This window comes from Lutjanus erythropterus, chromosome 9 (genome assembly GCF_056507025.1).
Source record: "Lutjanus erythropterus isolate fLutEry1 chromosome 9, fLutEry1.hap2, whole genome shotgun sequence".
NCBI lineage: Eukaryota > Metazoa > Chordata > Actinopteri > Lutjaniformes > Lutjanidae > Lutjanus > Lutjanus erythropterus.
This window is the reverse complement of record NC_139325.1, coordinates 19,090,787-19,104,873: the sequence shown is the minus strand read 5'-3', so window position 1 is coordinate 19,104,873 and position 14,087 is coordinate 19,090,787. Positions and strand designations below refer to the sequence as shown.

The 14,087-nt window shown below is 38.7% G+C and overlaps 1 protein-coding gene across 1 annotated transcript; it reads right to left on the bottom strand.

The window, feature by feature from the left end:
• Positions 1-6,729: 6,729 nt before the first annotated feature.
• On the bottom strand, positions 6,730-13,115 carry paqr7b (progestin and adipoQ receptor family member VII, b). Its single transcript, XM_084725663.1, has 2 exons — positions 12,980-13,115; positions 6,730-8,273 (listed from the first exon to the last, which is right to left on the bottom strand). The coding sequence occupies exon 2, from the start codon at positions 8,265-8,267 to the stop codon at positions 7,209-7,211; it is 1,059 nt and encodes a 352-aa protein (XP_084581789.1). The 5' UTR covers positions 8,268-8,273; positions 12,980-13,115; the 3' UTR covers positions 6,730-7,208.
• Positions 13,116-14,087: the final 972 nt, after the last annotated feature.

Below are 14,087 nucleotides of genomic sequence, written 5' to 3'. Positions count from 1 at the left end.
AACCTAGTTACAGAGTTGAACAGGGTGAGGCTACCTAACTAAACTAACGCCGAATTGAAATGATTTCAAGAAAAACAGACCTCTATGATATATAAGAGGAGCCAGAGTAGCAAGGCCAAGATGGTGACAGACTGGCTGACAAAATCTGGTGACAACACACCTTCACACAGATGAAAGTATGCAACAGGTGACAGTGTACCTCCACATTATCATTATTCATGTCTGCACATGAGCATCAGCCTATAAACACAAAACATAAGTGTGCAGGTTGATTATTAATCAAATAAATAATAAATAAGTTCTACTTACATAATAGGCAGACTCTCCTTAATAAATCCATGGAAACAACTCTGCTTGTTATTTCGTCTTTCTGAAAGTTTTAAAAAAAGAAAAGGACTGCTTCTTTCAATTTTCGCACCTGAAACCCCTTTTTGTATTTGTCCTTCACTGCTTGTTTCTCATTTATTTGCTGTCTTGACATTTCACTATATAACTTTACTGATGATTTAATTATTAATTAATTATTAATCGTATCATATTCAGCTGGTGAGGCATAACTGGTTTAATCTCATATACTGATCCTATCCTTTGAAGAACTCTTCCAAAAATCATTCTCAAGAGGCAAATGGTTCTAGGTAGAAGCTTAGTCCTTAAGGAAGAACCCCTTTAGAACCCTTATTTCTAAGAGTCTATATAAACCCCCACAATCCTCCACATATTTAGACTAATGAAGGAACAACAAAAAAACAAAAACAATACATGTGTAAACTAAAACACGTCTTAACACCCTCCCCCCATCCACACGTACAGAATAACCATATGTGTGCATACATAAACCATATGTGCCACCCACAAGGCTGCAGCATGTGCAAAATGTTGCAGCAACTATGGCTCCCAGAGGAACATCAGCATGAATAACATTAGATTTAATCGTGTAATATTATTCTTACTCTATTAAGCAAATGTTTACAGCAATAATTAACTTTTGTTCATATCCAGTGGTGGTCTAATTCAACAAAGGAAATGGCACACAGTATGTTGTTTTGTAATCCAGGCTGCAGATGGCTTATAATGAATATTCTGATATGTTACAACAGCAGGGCATCGCTATCAATAAAACGCATTTATAGAAAAACACTGTCTTGATTGACCTGAAAGTTCATTTTAAAGTGCTGCGCTACATCAATAATATAATATATAACTGTATATATTTGGGAAGATATGCAGATCGTTTGTGCCCCCTAATGGAAAGATTCGTTCTTGTTAACATCAGTGTTGTGGGATCTAATAAATCTTGCCAGAGTTATTGAGCTTGTCTGTCGAGGAGAACTCCAAACAATGCAACTTTTTTTCCTGGCTAGATACCATGCAGAGCTCTTTGTCCAAGAAGAAAATAATTGTGTGCTTATCTTTATGTAACTCATGTATACTGTACACAAGAGAGAAGCCATCTGTTTTGCATTTCTGCCTTTGTAACTGAAGACAGTGGGACCAACATAATGCTACATTTATCATCTCGCAGCAGTAAAAAGCCAACAGTGTTATAATAGTTGTCTTAATCCCAGTTTAGATAAAACTCTGAAACATCCTGAAACCATTTTCACAACAGCCATTTATATGACATAACAGAGTAAACACAGGTGATACGAGCGATACTGTTTACCCTACTATTTCATGTCCAAATGGCTGCTGTGAAAAAGATCTGTTTAGCATTAGTATTTGCTTATCTGCTGTTATGAAATGGTTAATTTATGCTTATTACCATGAATAAGTTATTGTTGAATTTATTTGCCATTTGAAACCATTTATTTAGGTTTATTTTTTATGTTCAACAATAAACATTAGGAGGCCACAATGCCCAAAAATGTATTTATAATATATTTTTCTAATTAGCTGCTCCTTTAATATTAAAGGTTCTTTTAATTAACAGCATTGTTACGATTAGTTGCTCTTTTTCAGATTTTTGATGATGGCTGCTAAAGATGATTTTATACTATTGTTGTTTTTGTCTGATGTGCTTGTAATGTGTCTGTATGTTCTGTGCTGTAACACAAATTGCCTCTCAGAGGACTTTAAAGTTTTCTGAGTCAGTGTCTTGCTCAATCTTGAGATAATACTTTATATAAATATTTTTGCCTCACAGAATACCTTTTTACCTCAAAATACCTCCTCAGGCCCAGTTTTACCGAAGACAAGTCAATATGCTGTAGCTCTACCTTTGCTGTCCAACTGTAACTGTCCAACCAAACAACAAGGCTGCTCTCTAGTGGCAATGGAAGGATGAGGTACTGACATATGTCTGAGAAACAGCTAGATTTTAGAGTCGACCCGTCTTTACTGTCTATTATTTACATTTACAACCTCATAACCTGCAGTCCAGCGCCATTACTCTGCAAGAAGTTGGATCTGAGAATAAATTTAACTGCCTGTCATACATTTTGGAGACCACATAACATTACTGATGAGGGTATGGATTAAAAAAATATCTGCATTCAGTACAGTTTTACTGCCTGCAAAGTATAAAGAAAGGAAAATTGATCTGTGGTCTTCAGTCACAAAACCAGCAAATGTTTGGTGCTTCCTGGAATCGAAACTGAGTTTTTTTAAGGTGCTCTTTAGACAAGGAAACGTTAACAAAAGTGTTTTTGGCTCCGTGATGCGGGCTTTATGCTGTAATGAATCTGCCATGACAATAAAGGCTTTTTAAATGTTTAAAAAGAGAGTTCTTTGGAGCGTTTGTAACATAAACCAGTCTAGTATTTTGATGTACTACTTCTGTTGTGTCTGGAAATTAAAATTAAATTTTAATCAATTTGAATGTTTGACCTGGATAAAGAAACATGAAATACAATCACAATGAAGCTCCATTAATTTGAAAATAACACAGACATTAATGTGTTGTGATCGATGGAAGTAAAGAAAGGCTGTAATTATTTGAATCTTAAAAGAAATTGTAAACCTAACTGTGAAGCCACTGCCAAAATACTTCATTGTCAAACTTTAAATACTACTGAATTTATAGGACTGAGATGTTTTACTTTTACACCCTCTCTCTGAATGTATGTGGTTTGAATTCCCCTTCTTTGCAATGTCATCTCAAAACTTTTTTGTCCTCTGACATCCACAAACTTGCTGTCCTGATTTTCTCTGTCTTGGATCATACAGCTGACATGAACGTAACCTCACAGGACAACAGAATCCCATCAGGCTCACTTGACTATTTTCAGTCAGTGAACTGGAATTAACTTTGTAGAATTCAAACCACATAAATTAATACAGATGGTTTCCAGAGTGAAATATTTCAATGCTTTGCACATAATATCGGCATGTCATCAGTATTGGCTGGTTGAGGCTTTCAAAGGAAATATCTTATCAGGAAAAATTGAACATTTCTGTTGATATGGCAGGCTGATGAGATAATAAATTATGCACATGCAATGTCTGTGGTGTAAAGTGTCTGAAACGGATAGCAGAGTTGGTATGTGCAATAACTGCTTAGTGTTGGTCATGTGAGCAGGAGCAAAATCACATTCCTTAAACGCTACAAATATTTATTTGTCTATCTTCACAGCCGTCATCCAGATCATTACAATGAATTTGTGAAGAACAAGGAGGAAAAAAACCTGTAGGCAGTTTTTTTTTTTACTTTTTGAGCATTATATTTTATGGCTGTATCGGCCAGTGAGCCATTATGATAACAGTAGGCATTAAGTTCCCTGGAACTATAGGAGGGAAAAAATATGCACATACATTTGTATCGGCAATCGTCCAAAATGAGTTTCAAAATATTGGATATCTGCAAAAATCCAATATCATGCATCCCTACAATATAGTCAACTTCAACATCCAGCAGTGGTTAAATTTCACTGTTAGCTCATAAGATTCAAGTTATTATACCTTTCACTGCTTCCATATGGCTCCTAACCTGTGAAAAATGAATAGGAGAAGATGAAGTTACTTTAACACTTTATTTTCTTAAATACCACAGAATATTAGTACAGTCAGTCACACATATTTTTTAGAGGCAGAAGACATTCTGGTCCCTCTCATCCTGCTGTCATGAAGGGATAAAAGGAAACCTTGGGTGGCATCAAGGGCTACGTTTACACACAAATTCACTTTCCATACAGTAAACAGTGCTGCTGGTCATACTCCAGTTGAGATCTTATGGTCAGTTTTAATTGGCATTATCTATGTTGCAAGAAACAATCTATTCAGCAAAAAAGACGTTAACGTCATCACATGAGAAGGAAATGATCACCCCAGTAGTGACAGTTTTGGTCCTTTTGATGGTCAGGACAATAAACTTATGTAACAGGCAGGGCTTGTAAGAGACTTATAGGCTTCATTTGCCAAATGGATATCATTAGCCTATGATGAAGCTTTTTTTTAGACTACATATGCAAAATTAGTCTTAAGGCTCAATCTTGCACAGGTTTCTCTGGAACCCGGAGTACAGGTTTTCCAAGGATCGACACAAAGCCAGAATAACCACATTAACAGCAGATACCTCCATGCATGTAAACATAGCCAGTGTTGTCAGCTACAGTATATATACAGTGTTGATTCAGGCAGTGCATGATGAGATCAGGTCAGTAACGCCAAAGTCAACAGTTAGAAGGTTCATATTTTGGGGGTTAAATCTCACTAGTAGCGTGTTTTGCAGTCAGGTCAAGACATCATTTAAAAATCTGACATTCTGTCTCTGAATTCATCTCTCAGTAGTACCATCACTGAAGCAATAACAGATTCATTGGCACATTAAACACCATCATGAACAGAGAGTGCTATAATGAATATAGATCATTTCTGACATTTAAAGATTTTGTGAGATAAAAATCTAAGCAACATTATCAGTGAGCCATAACGGTGTGATATTTTTTTTTTTATAACAAAAGCCATCAGACAAAAGAGAAAAAAACAAAAAAACAAAGGGACTCTTCGGTGTAACAGTGCAGCAGTGTGAAATGATGTATCCATGGCCATTAAAGTCTGATAGGCAGGAGGACACTGAACACAATACGCACTCTGAAAGGATGCAGCAAAACAGGAATGTGCTGTATTCCACCAGAAAAAAGATGCATTCAGTTCAGAGCACTATAAGGTGGAGAGAAAATGGGATGCAAATGACTTTCTAGAGAAACACAGCTTATTTACAGGGTAAGAAAGGAGTGCAAGGCTAAGCTTTCATAGACATTCACACACTTAACATCCACAGTATATACCAAAAAGACATGCGTAGAGGCACATACATATTCATCATACAAAAACAAAAACATTTACCAAAAGCAGAACACCAGTCAGACACAGCTTCTGTGACTCAAATCTGATCAACAATGAAAACAATACTGCGCAAAAAGCACTGACATCATGGGATGTGAAAAAGGCAAAAGCTGAAGTTCCAGCCCTTTGAATAAAAAAAGATTAACATTGTCAAGACAACAAAGAGACATCAGTAATCTTCCATCCATCTTTTAACCAATAGTGAGTGCCAGCCTCATTTTTAATTCAGTAGTTTTCACCCAAAGAAGAAAAAATCCTTTTTCTTAACAAAAAAAAAAAAAAAAAAAAAAGAGAAGGTACAATATTTGGTTTTCAAATTGGGTTGTCAACTTTCGCAGAATATGTTCAAACATTTGTGTGGCACAGTGTTAGCACTCTGATAAATTGAAAAATAAATCCCTGCTTTGATCCGTAAAGAGAGGGGCAGAATCAAAAGGAAAAAAAACATTACATGTCAGAAAGACCAACACATTTAAATTGGATTGGAATTGGTATCTGACTGCGATATATAAAGTGTTAGGGGACTGTAAATACTAAAAAATAAATGCTTCCGTGGTTTTAAATGCTCCAATTTGATTAGAACAGTCAGATTATTCTAAATACAATTTGGTAAAAGGCATCTTTAGAAACTTGTCTTTTAATTTTTCTGCATACGGTGAAATAAAAACACATTTCTTTAGACTAAAAACAACCCTGCAGATTAATAAAGAGCAGGGTAAAGATGCAAGGACTCGTTCCAGTATTTAAATACTACCTGTACTGCTACAGACCAATGATAACATTTCCTTTTCCTTCATTTTAAGTAAAAATAAAAACCCTTAATCACTTTTTTTTTTTTAGCTCACTGTAGTTTTGCAGATGATATAGAAGAAGAAATAATCATAAGTCACTGTCACAAACCATTGACATATATTGAGATGGACAGCATGAGAGCTCCTCAAAAGTGAAGCCAAAACATCTCGACCGCCTCCTGGTTGCTGGCTGCAGTACAGGTCATAAACCCCGCCCCCTCCATGTCAACAGGCAGGACATGGGCCAAACTAAAACATCCAAGTACACATCAAATAAATTTTTCACATTTTTTTCCCATAATCTCTTTGTCATTTTAGGTAGTTCTTACCACTGATATTTGTTCAAGTGTTCATTTTTCACATCAGTTTGGTTTTAATTAGTTATTTGACACTATAAAAAGGGATTCATGTCATGATTGACAGCTGAGCCCTGCAATTAAGTCAGCTGGCTCAGTGGGCGCACAGCTCCAACACTGGAAAAAAAAAAAAGAAGAAGAAGAAGCTGAATCAAAATTTTAAGGTAACATACTGCAATAGATTTTTGAGTTTTGAGCCAAACTCAAACTTTTGAGATTTGAAATTAGCTCAGCTTTAGTTGAGATAATAATAAATAAGAATTTCAAAAATGAAAAATATTAAAATATCAATCATTGTTTGCTTTCGCTTCAATGACTTTACACGACCACTTTTGAAATCCAAGTTTTTTGGGGTTTTCTAAAACTCAAACCTTCAAGTTTATCTAAAGAGGAAAACTTTGGTCTCAACAAAAGATTAGTTGGTTAAACTTTTTCAAAAGTTTGAGTGAGGCTCAAAACTCAAAAATCTACTGCAGTATGTTGCATTGAATTTTTGCATTTTCACAGCTTTTTCATTTTTGCAATGAAACTTGATCACTACTGCGCAGACTCTGGCTCCACATGACATCACCAACACAAGATGGCAGCACTTGAATACCAGGGATATTTTGGCTTCCTTTTTGTACAGTGTGAGGAAGTGGAGACGCAGCGTCCATCTTTACTTACATCAATGTCACAAACTGATAATGTCCACTGACAAAAAAACTGTTCATTTATTTTAATTAATGGTCACTACAGAGTAAATAAATTAGACTTTTTTTTTTCCTCAGATCAACTCTTACTCCTCTTTCTCGTGTAGAGAGGCACGTACACGCTGGCGCACATAAAAAGCGGTGAGGGCGCTGCAGCAGGCAGTGAAGATGAAGAGTGCAACGGCGTCGTGTGCAAGGTCGCCATGGAGGCGCTCATAGAGGGGACGGCGCTCCGTGAAGTCTGTCCGCAGTGCTTCGAGCTGCGTCAGGGTGCACACCACCACGAACACGTGGAAGAGCTGGTGGCCCTGCCCGATGAAGTCACACTTCCCAGGGAACAGACTCTCTGGGTGAGGGCAGCAGAAGAAATAGGCGCCAATTAGGAAAAAGAGCACGTGGTAGAAATGGTACGTCACGACCGGGTCGGAGCAGCCCTCCTGGTAGCAGCTGTAGATGCGGTGAGCCACGGGGCTTATGTCTAAACAGTAAGCCAAGGCGGAGGGCACCACTTGGAAGAGCTTGATGGCAAACTTCGGCAGCTCAGGACTTGCGTATTTGCCATAGCAGCAACCGAAGCAGGTGAGCCAGGCCAGGAACGCTGCAGCGGGTAAAAAGAGCCCCTGCACTCGAGTGTGCCACTCTTTCTCTATGGCGTAGTAGTAGTGCGCCAGGGCACTGCCGTACTGGTAGACGGCGACCCCCACGTAGTCAAGGAAGTAGAAGGTGTAGTAGGAGAGCTCGGACCTGGCAGAGAGGAGATGAGCGAGAGCGCTGAAGGAGAGGTAGGTGAAGGCTGCCAGGAGGACAATGAAGAGGGGCTGAGCGTGAGGGTCGCGCAAAAAGTCGACTGTCTCTGAGATCTCCTGCCACTTCACCAGGATGATGAAGGCGGCCAGCAGGTGGGTCCACACATTAAGGGTTTCATTGTGCCTTTGGAAAAGGGTGAGGAAGTAGTAGCGCCAGCTTTGGTCCGGCTGTCTGTAGCCGGTGAGGATGTGGCGCTCGCGGAACACCCAGGGAACGTCGGACACCTTCACGGTGCAAGGCAGCGTGGGGAAGGCCGACTCCAGAAGCTGAGGGATCTGACGCAGCTGCTGAGCGTTGATAAACAGGCGACCGATCTGCTCCATCACCACTGTCGCCATGGCAAACTGGAGGTCAGAGAGGAAAGAATGAAACAGTCAGTTAGTCGATATCTGTCTCGGTTTGTGGTCTCTCTGTTTGCATCTGCACTTGTATAAATGCAAATGAAAGTAGAGATTATACTGTGTGTGTGAGAGATACATACATGTGTGTGTGTGTATATATATGTATACACACACACGCACACACACACACTGCCTGTCCAAAAAAATTGTTACCACCTGGATTTCCACTGGATAATTACTGCAGTGATTAATCTGTTCCAACTGGCAACAGGATATTTAACTCTAAGTGATGCAGTGAGCAGCTTCTCATTTCTTAAACAACCATGTCAGACGACACATCCTGAGGTCATGGAAAAGATGTTTCTCTGTTTCAGAAGGGTCAAATTATTGGCCTGCGTCAAGCAAAGAAAACAACTACGGAGATTGATGAAACCACTAAAACTGGAAACTGTCAAACGCATTAATAAAACCTGGAAGGGTAGTGGCGTTCCATCATCTTTGAGGAAGAAATATAGACAGAAAAATCTTGAATGATCGCTGAAACATTTGTTGAAATCAAATCGTAAAAGATCAACAGTAGAGCTCACGGCTATGTTTAATAGTGAAAGTAAGAGCATTTCCACACGTACAATGTAAAGATAACTCAAGGGATTGGGACTAAACAGCTGCGTAGTGGATCCCTCAAAGGCTTCAATTTGCTAAGGAGCATAAAGATTGGACCTGGAGCAATGGAAAAAGGTCCAGATTTACCCTGTTCCAGAGTGAGGGGGGCATCAGGGTAAGAAGAGAGGCAGATGAAGTGATGCACCCATCATGCCTAGTGCCTACTGTACAAGCCTGTGGGGGCAGGGTTATGATCTGGTCTTCAGTTAGTCAGGTCGAGGTTCAGCAACGTTATGTGGCCGAAAAATGAGGTCAGCTCACTACCTGAACATACTGAATAACCAGGTTTTTCCATCAATGTTTTTTTTTCTTCCCTGATGACATGGGCATATTCCAAGATGACAATACCAGGATTAATTGGGCTCAAAACTGTTAAAGAGTAGTTCAGGGAGCATGAGACATCCTTTTCACACATGCATTGTCCACCACAGAGTCCAGACCTTAACCCCACTGAGAATCTTTGGGATCAGCTGAAGAAGACTTTACGCACTGTTCAAACTCTCCCAGCATCAATACAAGATCTTGGTGAAAAATTAAGGCTGGACAGAAATAAATGTTGTTATATCGCATAAGCTTATCGAAATGATGCCATGGTGGATGCGTGCCATGATCAAAGCTAAAGGTGGTCCAACCAAATATTAGCATGTGTGACTTTTTTTTTGGTCATCTGGGTTTTTCACTGTTTTCTTATATTTACTAGACCAAATCAATGATTAAATTATTAAAGTGAGGTAAATTAAAACATCTGGAGATATGATGAATAATAGATGGGATAATCAATTACATTTCCATTAGCTTTTTTTGTTTAAAGTTTTAATAATTTAATTAAATGTATTTAGGGGTGGTGGGACAAGCATAAAAACTACAACGACTTACAGGACTTATAGTAGGGCAAATATAGGTTTTACCAGTGATATTAATAAAGGTTCTGTTCCGGTCAGGTCAAACAGAGTCAGGGTGCTGCTATTCTACAGTTTGTTATTCCTGAATAGCAGACCACTGCTCTGAATAACAGTCTGTCGCTGAACGCAGTTCTGAACATGGGCTCTGGAGGACTTAACAGAAGCAATAAAATTATTTAGTAAAATTATTTTTAAATCAATATTTTGTGTTAAATTATTGTTTTCTTCAATAAGTAGCTGGGTAATAAGGGGGATAACTTACAGTGAGCAGGTAATTATTGAGTATTATTTATCTTTCTATGGACTATTGTTTCTGTACAAAAAACAAAACAGTCATCAGACGCTGTGTCTTTGGTCGCCTCACAAACATAACTCCAATATTCACTCTCCTTTTAGCTCAGTTTTGGTCTCCACCAACTCTTAAGAAAAATATCTGACTCTTTATCTGCTAAGTGCTCCGCTATGTTCATGATTAACTGTGTCTGCCTGCTGTTTGGTGCTGAGCTTGTACTGTACAGAGGGTTTATTGCTAGAAACAGCTGCCCGCTTGATGAGAGTGGAATTATGAAAACAATAAGCCATAGACTAAAATAGACTAAAAGTCTTCATAGGGAAGAACTGCAGTGCTGTCTTATAATCCTGTGTGTTCAACACTGACATTGATCCTATTCACATTCCACACCGGTCAGAGTAAAAATATAGATTAGTGCAAGTTAAAGTGTTTTCACTTGCAGAAATTAAGTACGCTGATGTTTTAACAATTAGGGCTGAGCGATATGGACAAATATCACTATCACCAAATACCTTGATATTGGGCCTAGATATTTATCAATATAGTGTCAATATTATGTTAATGATGATGATGATTATTATTATTATAGAACAACTAGAACACTCTGGAAAGTTCAGAAAATTACATCACATTACTCTGATGCAGCCTTTAAAATGAGGAAGAGACAACACTTAAGCCATATCACGATATGATGATATTCAAGCTCAGCCCTCATCCAAAATTATTCAACGTGAGTATTAGTTGTGGTTTTCTGCCTGATCGTCTGACTGGTGTCTCTGAATGTGTTCCCGAGTCCTGTATCTGCTCTACGACATGATTTATCACTTTGAATGACTGCTACAAATTGCACTCCTCAGGTGCAATAAAGCTCTGACCTTCGCAGTCATAAATTCTGCCAATGAAGCTCTCTTTGTCAATGCTCAGTATCGGTGATGGCAAAGAGGAAATTACTTCCTGTAAAGTGTCAAATTTGATTCGGAATCATTGTGTCCCACAGTGTCCGTACTTAAGAGGTGGTAGATAGGACTTGAAAATGATTTAATACAAAAGAGAATATAAGTTGTTTTGACAATAAGGTGATGCTGTTAAAAAATAGCTAATTATAAGTTAGTCTGTCAGGTGTCTTATCCACGTGGCTAATCCAGCCCAGTATACAGGGCTCAAAATAAGCACCAGCCACCAGAAGAATACTGGTGAAATATGCAGGTAGCTGGTAGATTTGCTTCACTCACCATCCAAAAAAACAGTGGTAATCTATTGAGTGGCTGGTAAAATCTGAACATTCACTAGCCATTTGGCTGATGATAAAAAATGTAATTTTGCACTCTGAGAAGATGTTTAAGATATACACTGCAGGAATCACACTATAAATGGTAAAAAGCATTCAAGCCATTTCCACTCAAAGAGATATAAGGAATAATGTACAGGGGGCCGCTCATTATTGCGAAACCAAGCTTGACAATGCAGGACTTAAATCAAAATCCTGAAGGGGTTTATTTCACAACAATAACCCTCTCTGTGCATTATCCTGCTAATTACATGGCTACTTCCTAAATATAAAAAATAAAAAAATAAAAAAAATTGACACAAATTATTGATTTAAAAATTATTAGAATTATTTAAAGATAATTTTATTGCTCCTCCACCCTGCATGCCAACAATGAACTATGTAGAAATAATATCTGGCCAAGCACAATGAAACCATACTGACATTTAAACAAAGTGTTTTTGATGTTACACCAGAGCTGCCTTTGTCACTGTCTGTTCTGTTGTTATGCAATGCACTTCTGCATTGAATGTAGGATATTTATGCTAGCGTAGTGTCCAGTGCTTGCACACTGTGATATTTTCCTGGAAATAGTATGCACCTAGCGTACTATTGCTTTCAATCTAAGGTTTTGGACGTACTAAGAAATCTCACATGCTGTTTTAACATACTAAATAGCATGTTAGTATCTTGTCTAGGACCAGAGCTGTGTCCATAGCAACTGTCTTTTTCTTCCTCATCAAATCTAGGGAACAAATTCTTGAACTTATTCTGAAGTAAACACACAAGGAGATTGGGGACAGTATGATTTACAGTTCCTAGAGGGTTTTGCAATCATTTTCTGTTTGTTGCAACACTATAACACCTGAACTGTGCACAGTGACTGTACTGATTTTCTCATCTGGGCAGTAACTAATATGAGCGCCCTCTACATATACTGAGACCACCAAGGTTGCAATCATTCATCACACCATTGATTTCATCTGTCTGGGTTCATATTCTTTACTTCCTAGAGGTGTGGTGAAGGCAGCAGAGAGCAGAGACAGCAGCTCCACAGTGACCAGCAGGATGTGTGGGATGAACACAGGCCGAGGTTCAGGAGGAAAGGCGTGGAGTGATGAATGGGAAGGGATTACGTAACATAACCCCATCCGTCGTCCACACCCTCAGCTTCCAGCGAGGGTTGCAATCCTTTAAAATATTTATGGCCAGGGAAAAACGCTCGACTATAACCAAGAAGGCGTTTTTCAGTATGTATATATTAAACACGGCCTGAATGGGGCCTGTTGCAGTGAATTTCCACAAGCAAATCTGCACCTGATCGACTGTTTAAATATGAGATCCAGTGACGGAAATCAATTTGCATTAAGCCTCCCCTGTGCCTCGACAACTGCTTCAATTCCCCATATGCACCTCAAAGCCCTGCTGCGGGGTGTTGAGATCCGCCGCTGCACATTCATGAAATAAGACAGCGGTTTAGCGTTTGAGGCGCATCTGAACGTATTTCACGCGATGCCACTATAACGTTTTACCGTAAAAACGGCGTGCATTCACGAGATGAAATGAATAAAAAAAATGAACATACCTGTAGATGGTTGAATCAATTCAAAGTCTTCAGTCTAGCAGTCGATGAATGATGTAGAGCTGTGGAACATATACATAACATTGTTTGAAGGGGTGAACGGAGAAAGGATGACCGTGACGGGAGCAGCGCCTGGCGGCTCTCAAAGCGCAGCTGCCGGGAGGATACAGGGAGGTTTGACGGGCGGAGCTTCAGCCAATCAGCTGCCGGTAGACTAATGAGGGATTTGACTGACAGAAATTCAGCCAATCAGCAGGCATGGTGATGCTCTTTCGCGCGCCTGCACGCATCCTTTTGACCAATGACATCCGCCATCTGGCCGATAAGCCCGCCCACTCTCAACGGGAAATTCTTCCACTGTCATATGAATGTATGGCACTTCAGTGAGGCATTTCTGTGTGATAAGGACCCAGTGGTTGTCCAGTAGTTGACCTCATTTTTATTTAACTGGGGCCGTATTTAAGAAACTTCCTATCTTAAATCCTTAAAAATAAAAATGGGATTTTCCCAATTTGATATTACAGAGGCAAATGTTCTAACTTTGGGAATCATATGTAACTTAAATTCATCCTATTCTATCTCAGGGTCATGTCATCTTGACGAGGTAAACAACAGTAACAGAATAGAAAGACTAACACTAGAATATAAACTAATGGAGCAATCCAGTTCGAGTTATATGGAATAAAAATAATATTTTATACAAAAATAAATCGCCGTTTTATTGGTCATGGTTTCACAATCGAATAATAAAGAAAAATGGTGTGTTACTCTCATATTCAGAATTTCTTCAGCAATTTAACATACCAGTCACACTTAAACAACACGCTATACACCTTATTTGAACTTTTTGTTTATTTTTATTTGGACTCTGAATGGACCCCTCTGGCATGTACAAAGTTGTTCTTTACATTCGTACTTTGCTATACCTCTTTTTAAGCTTAATGGTCCTAAAGTTAGGAGAGTTTATTTAAGATTTTAGAAGTTAGGGTGATTGTGTTATATATTTTTCCTGTCTTCCGTTAGGATATGAACAATGACTTAGGGACTGTTCATCTTTAATGGCTTTTTCTAGGTCCTAACTCTAATAACCATGATTACCAAGCAGCTAAGG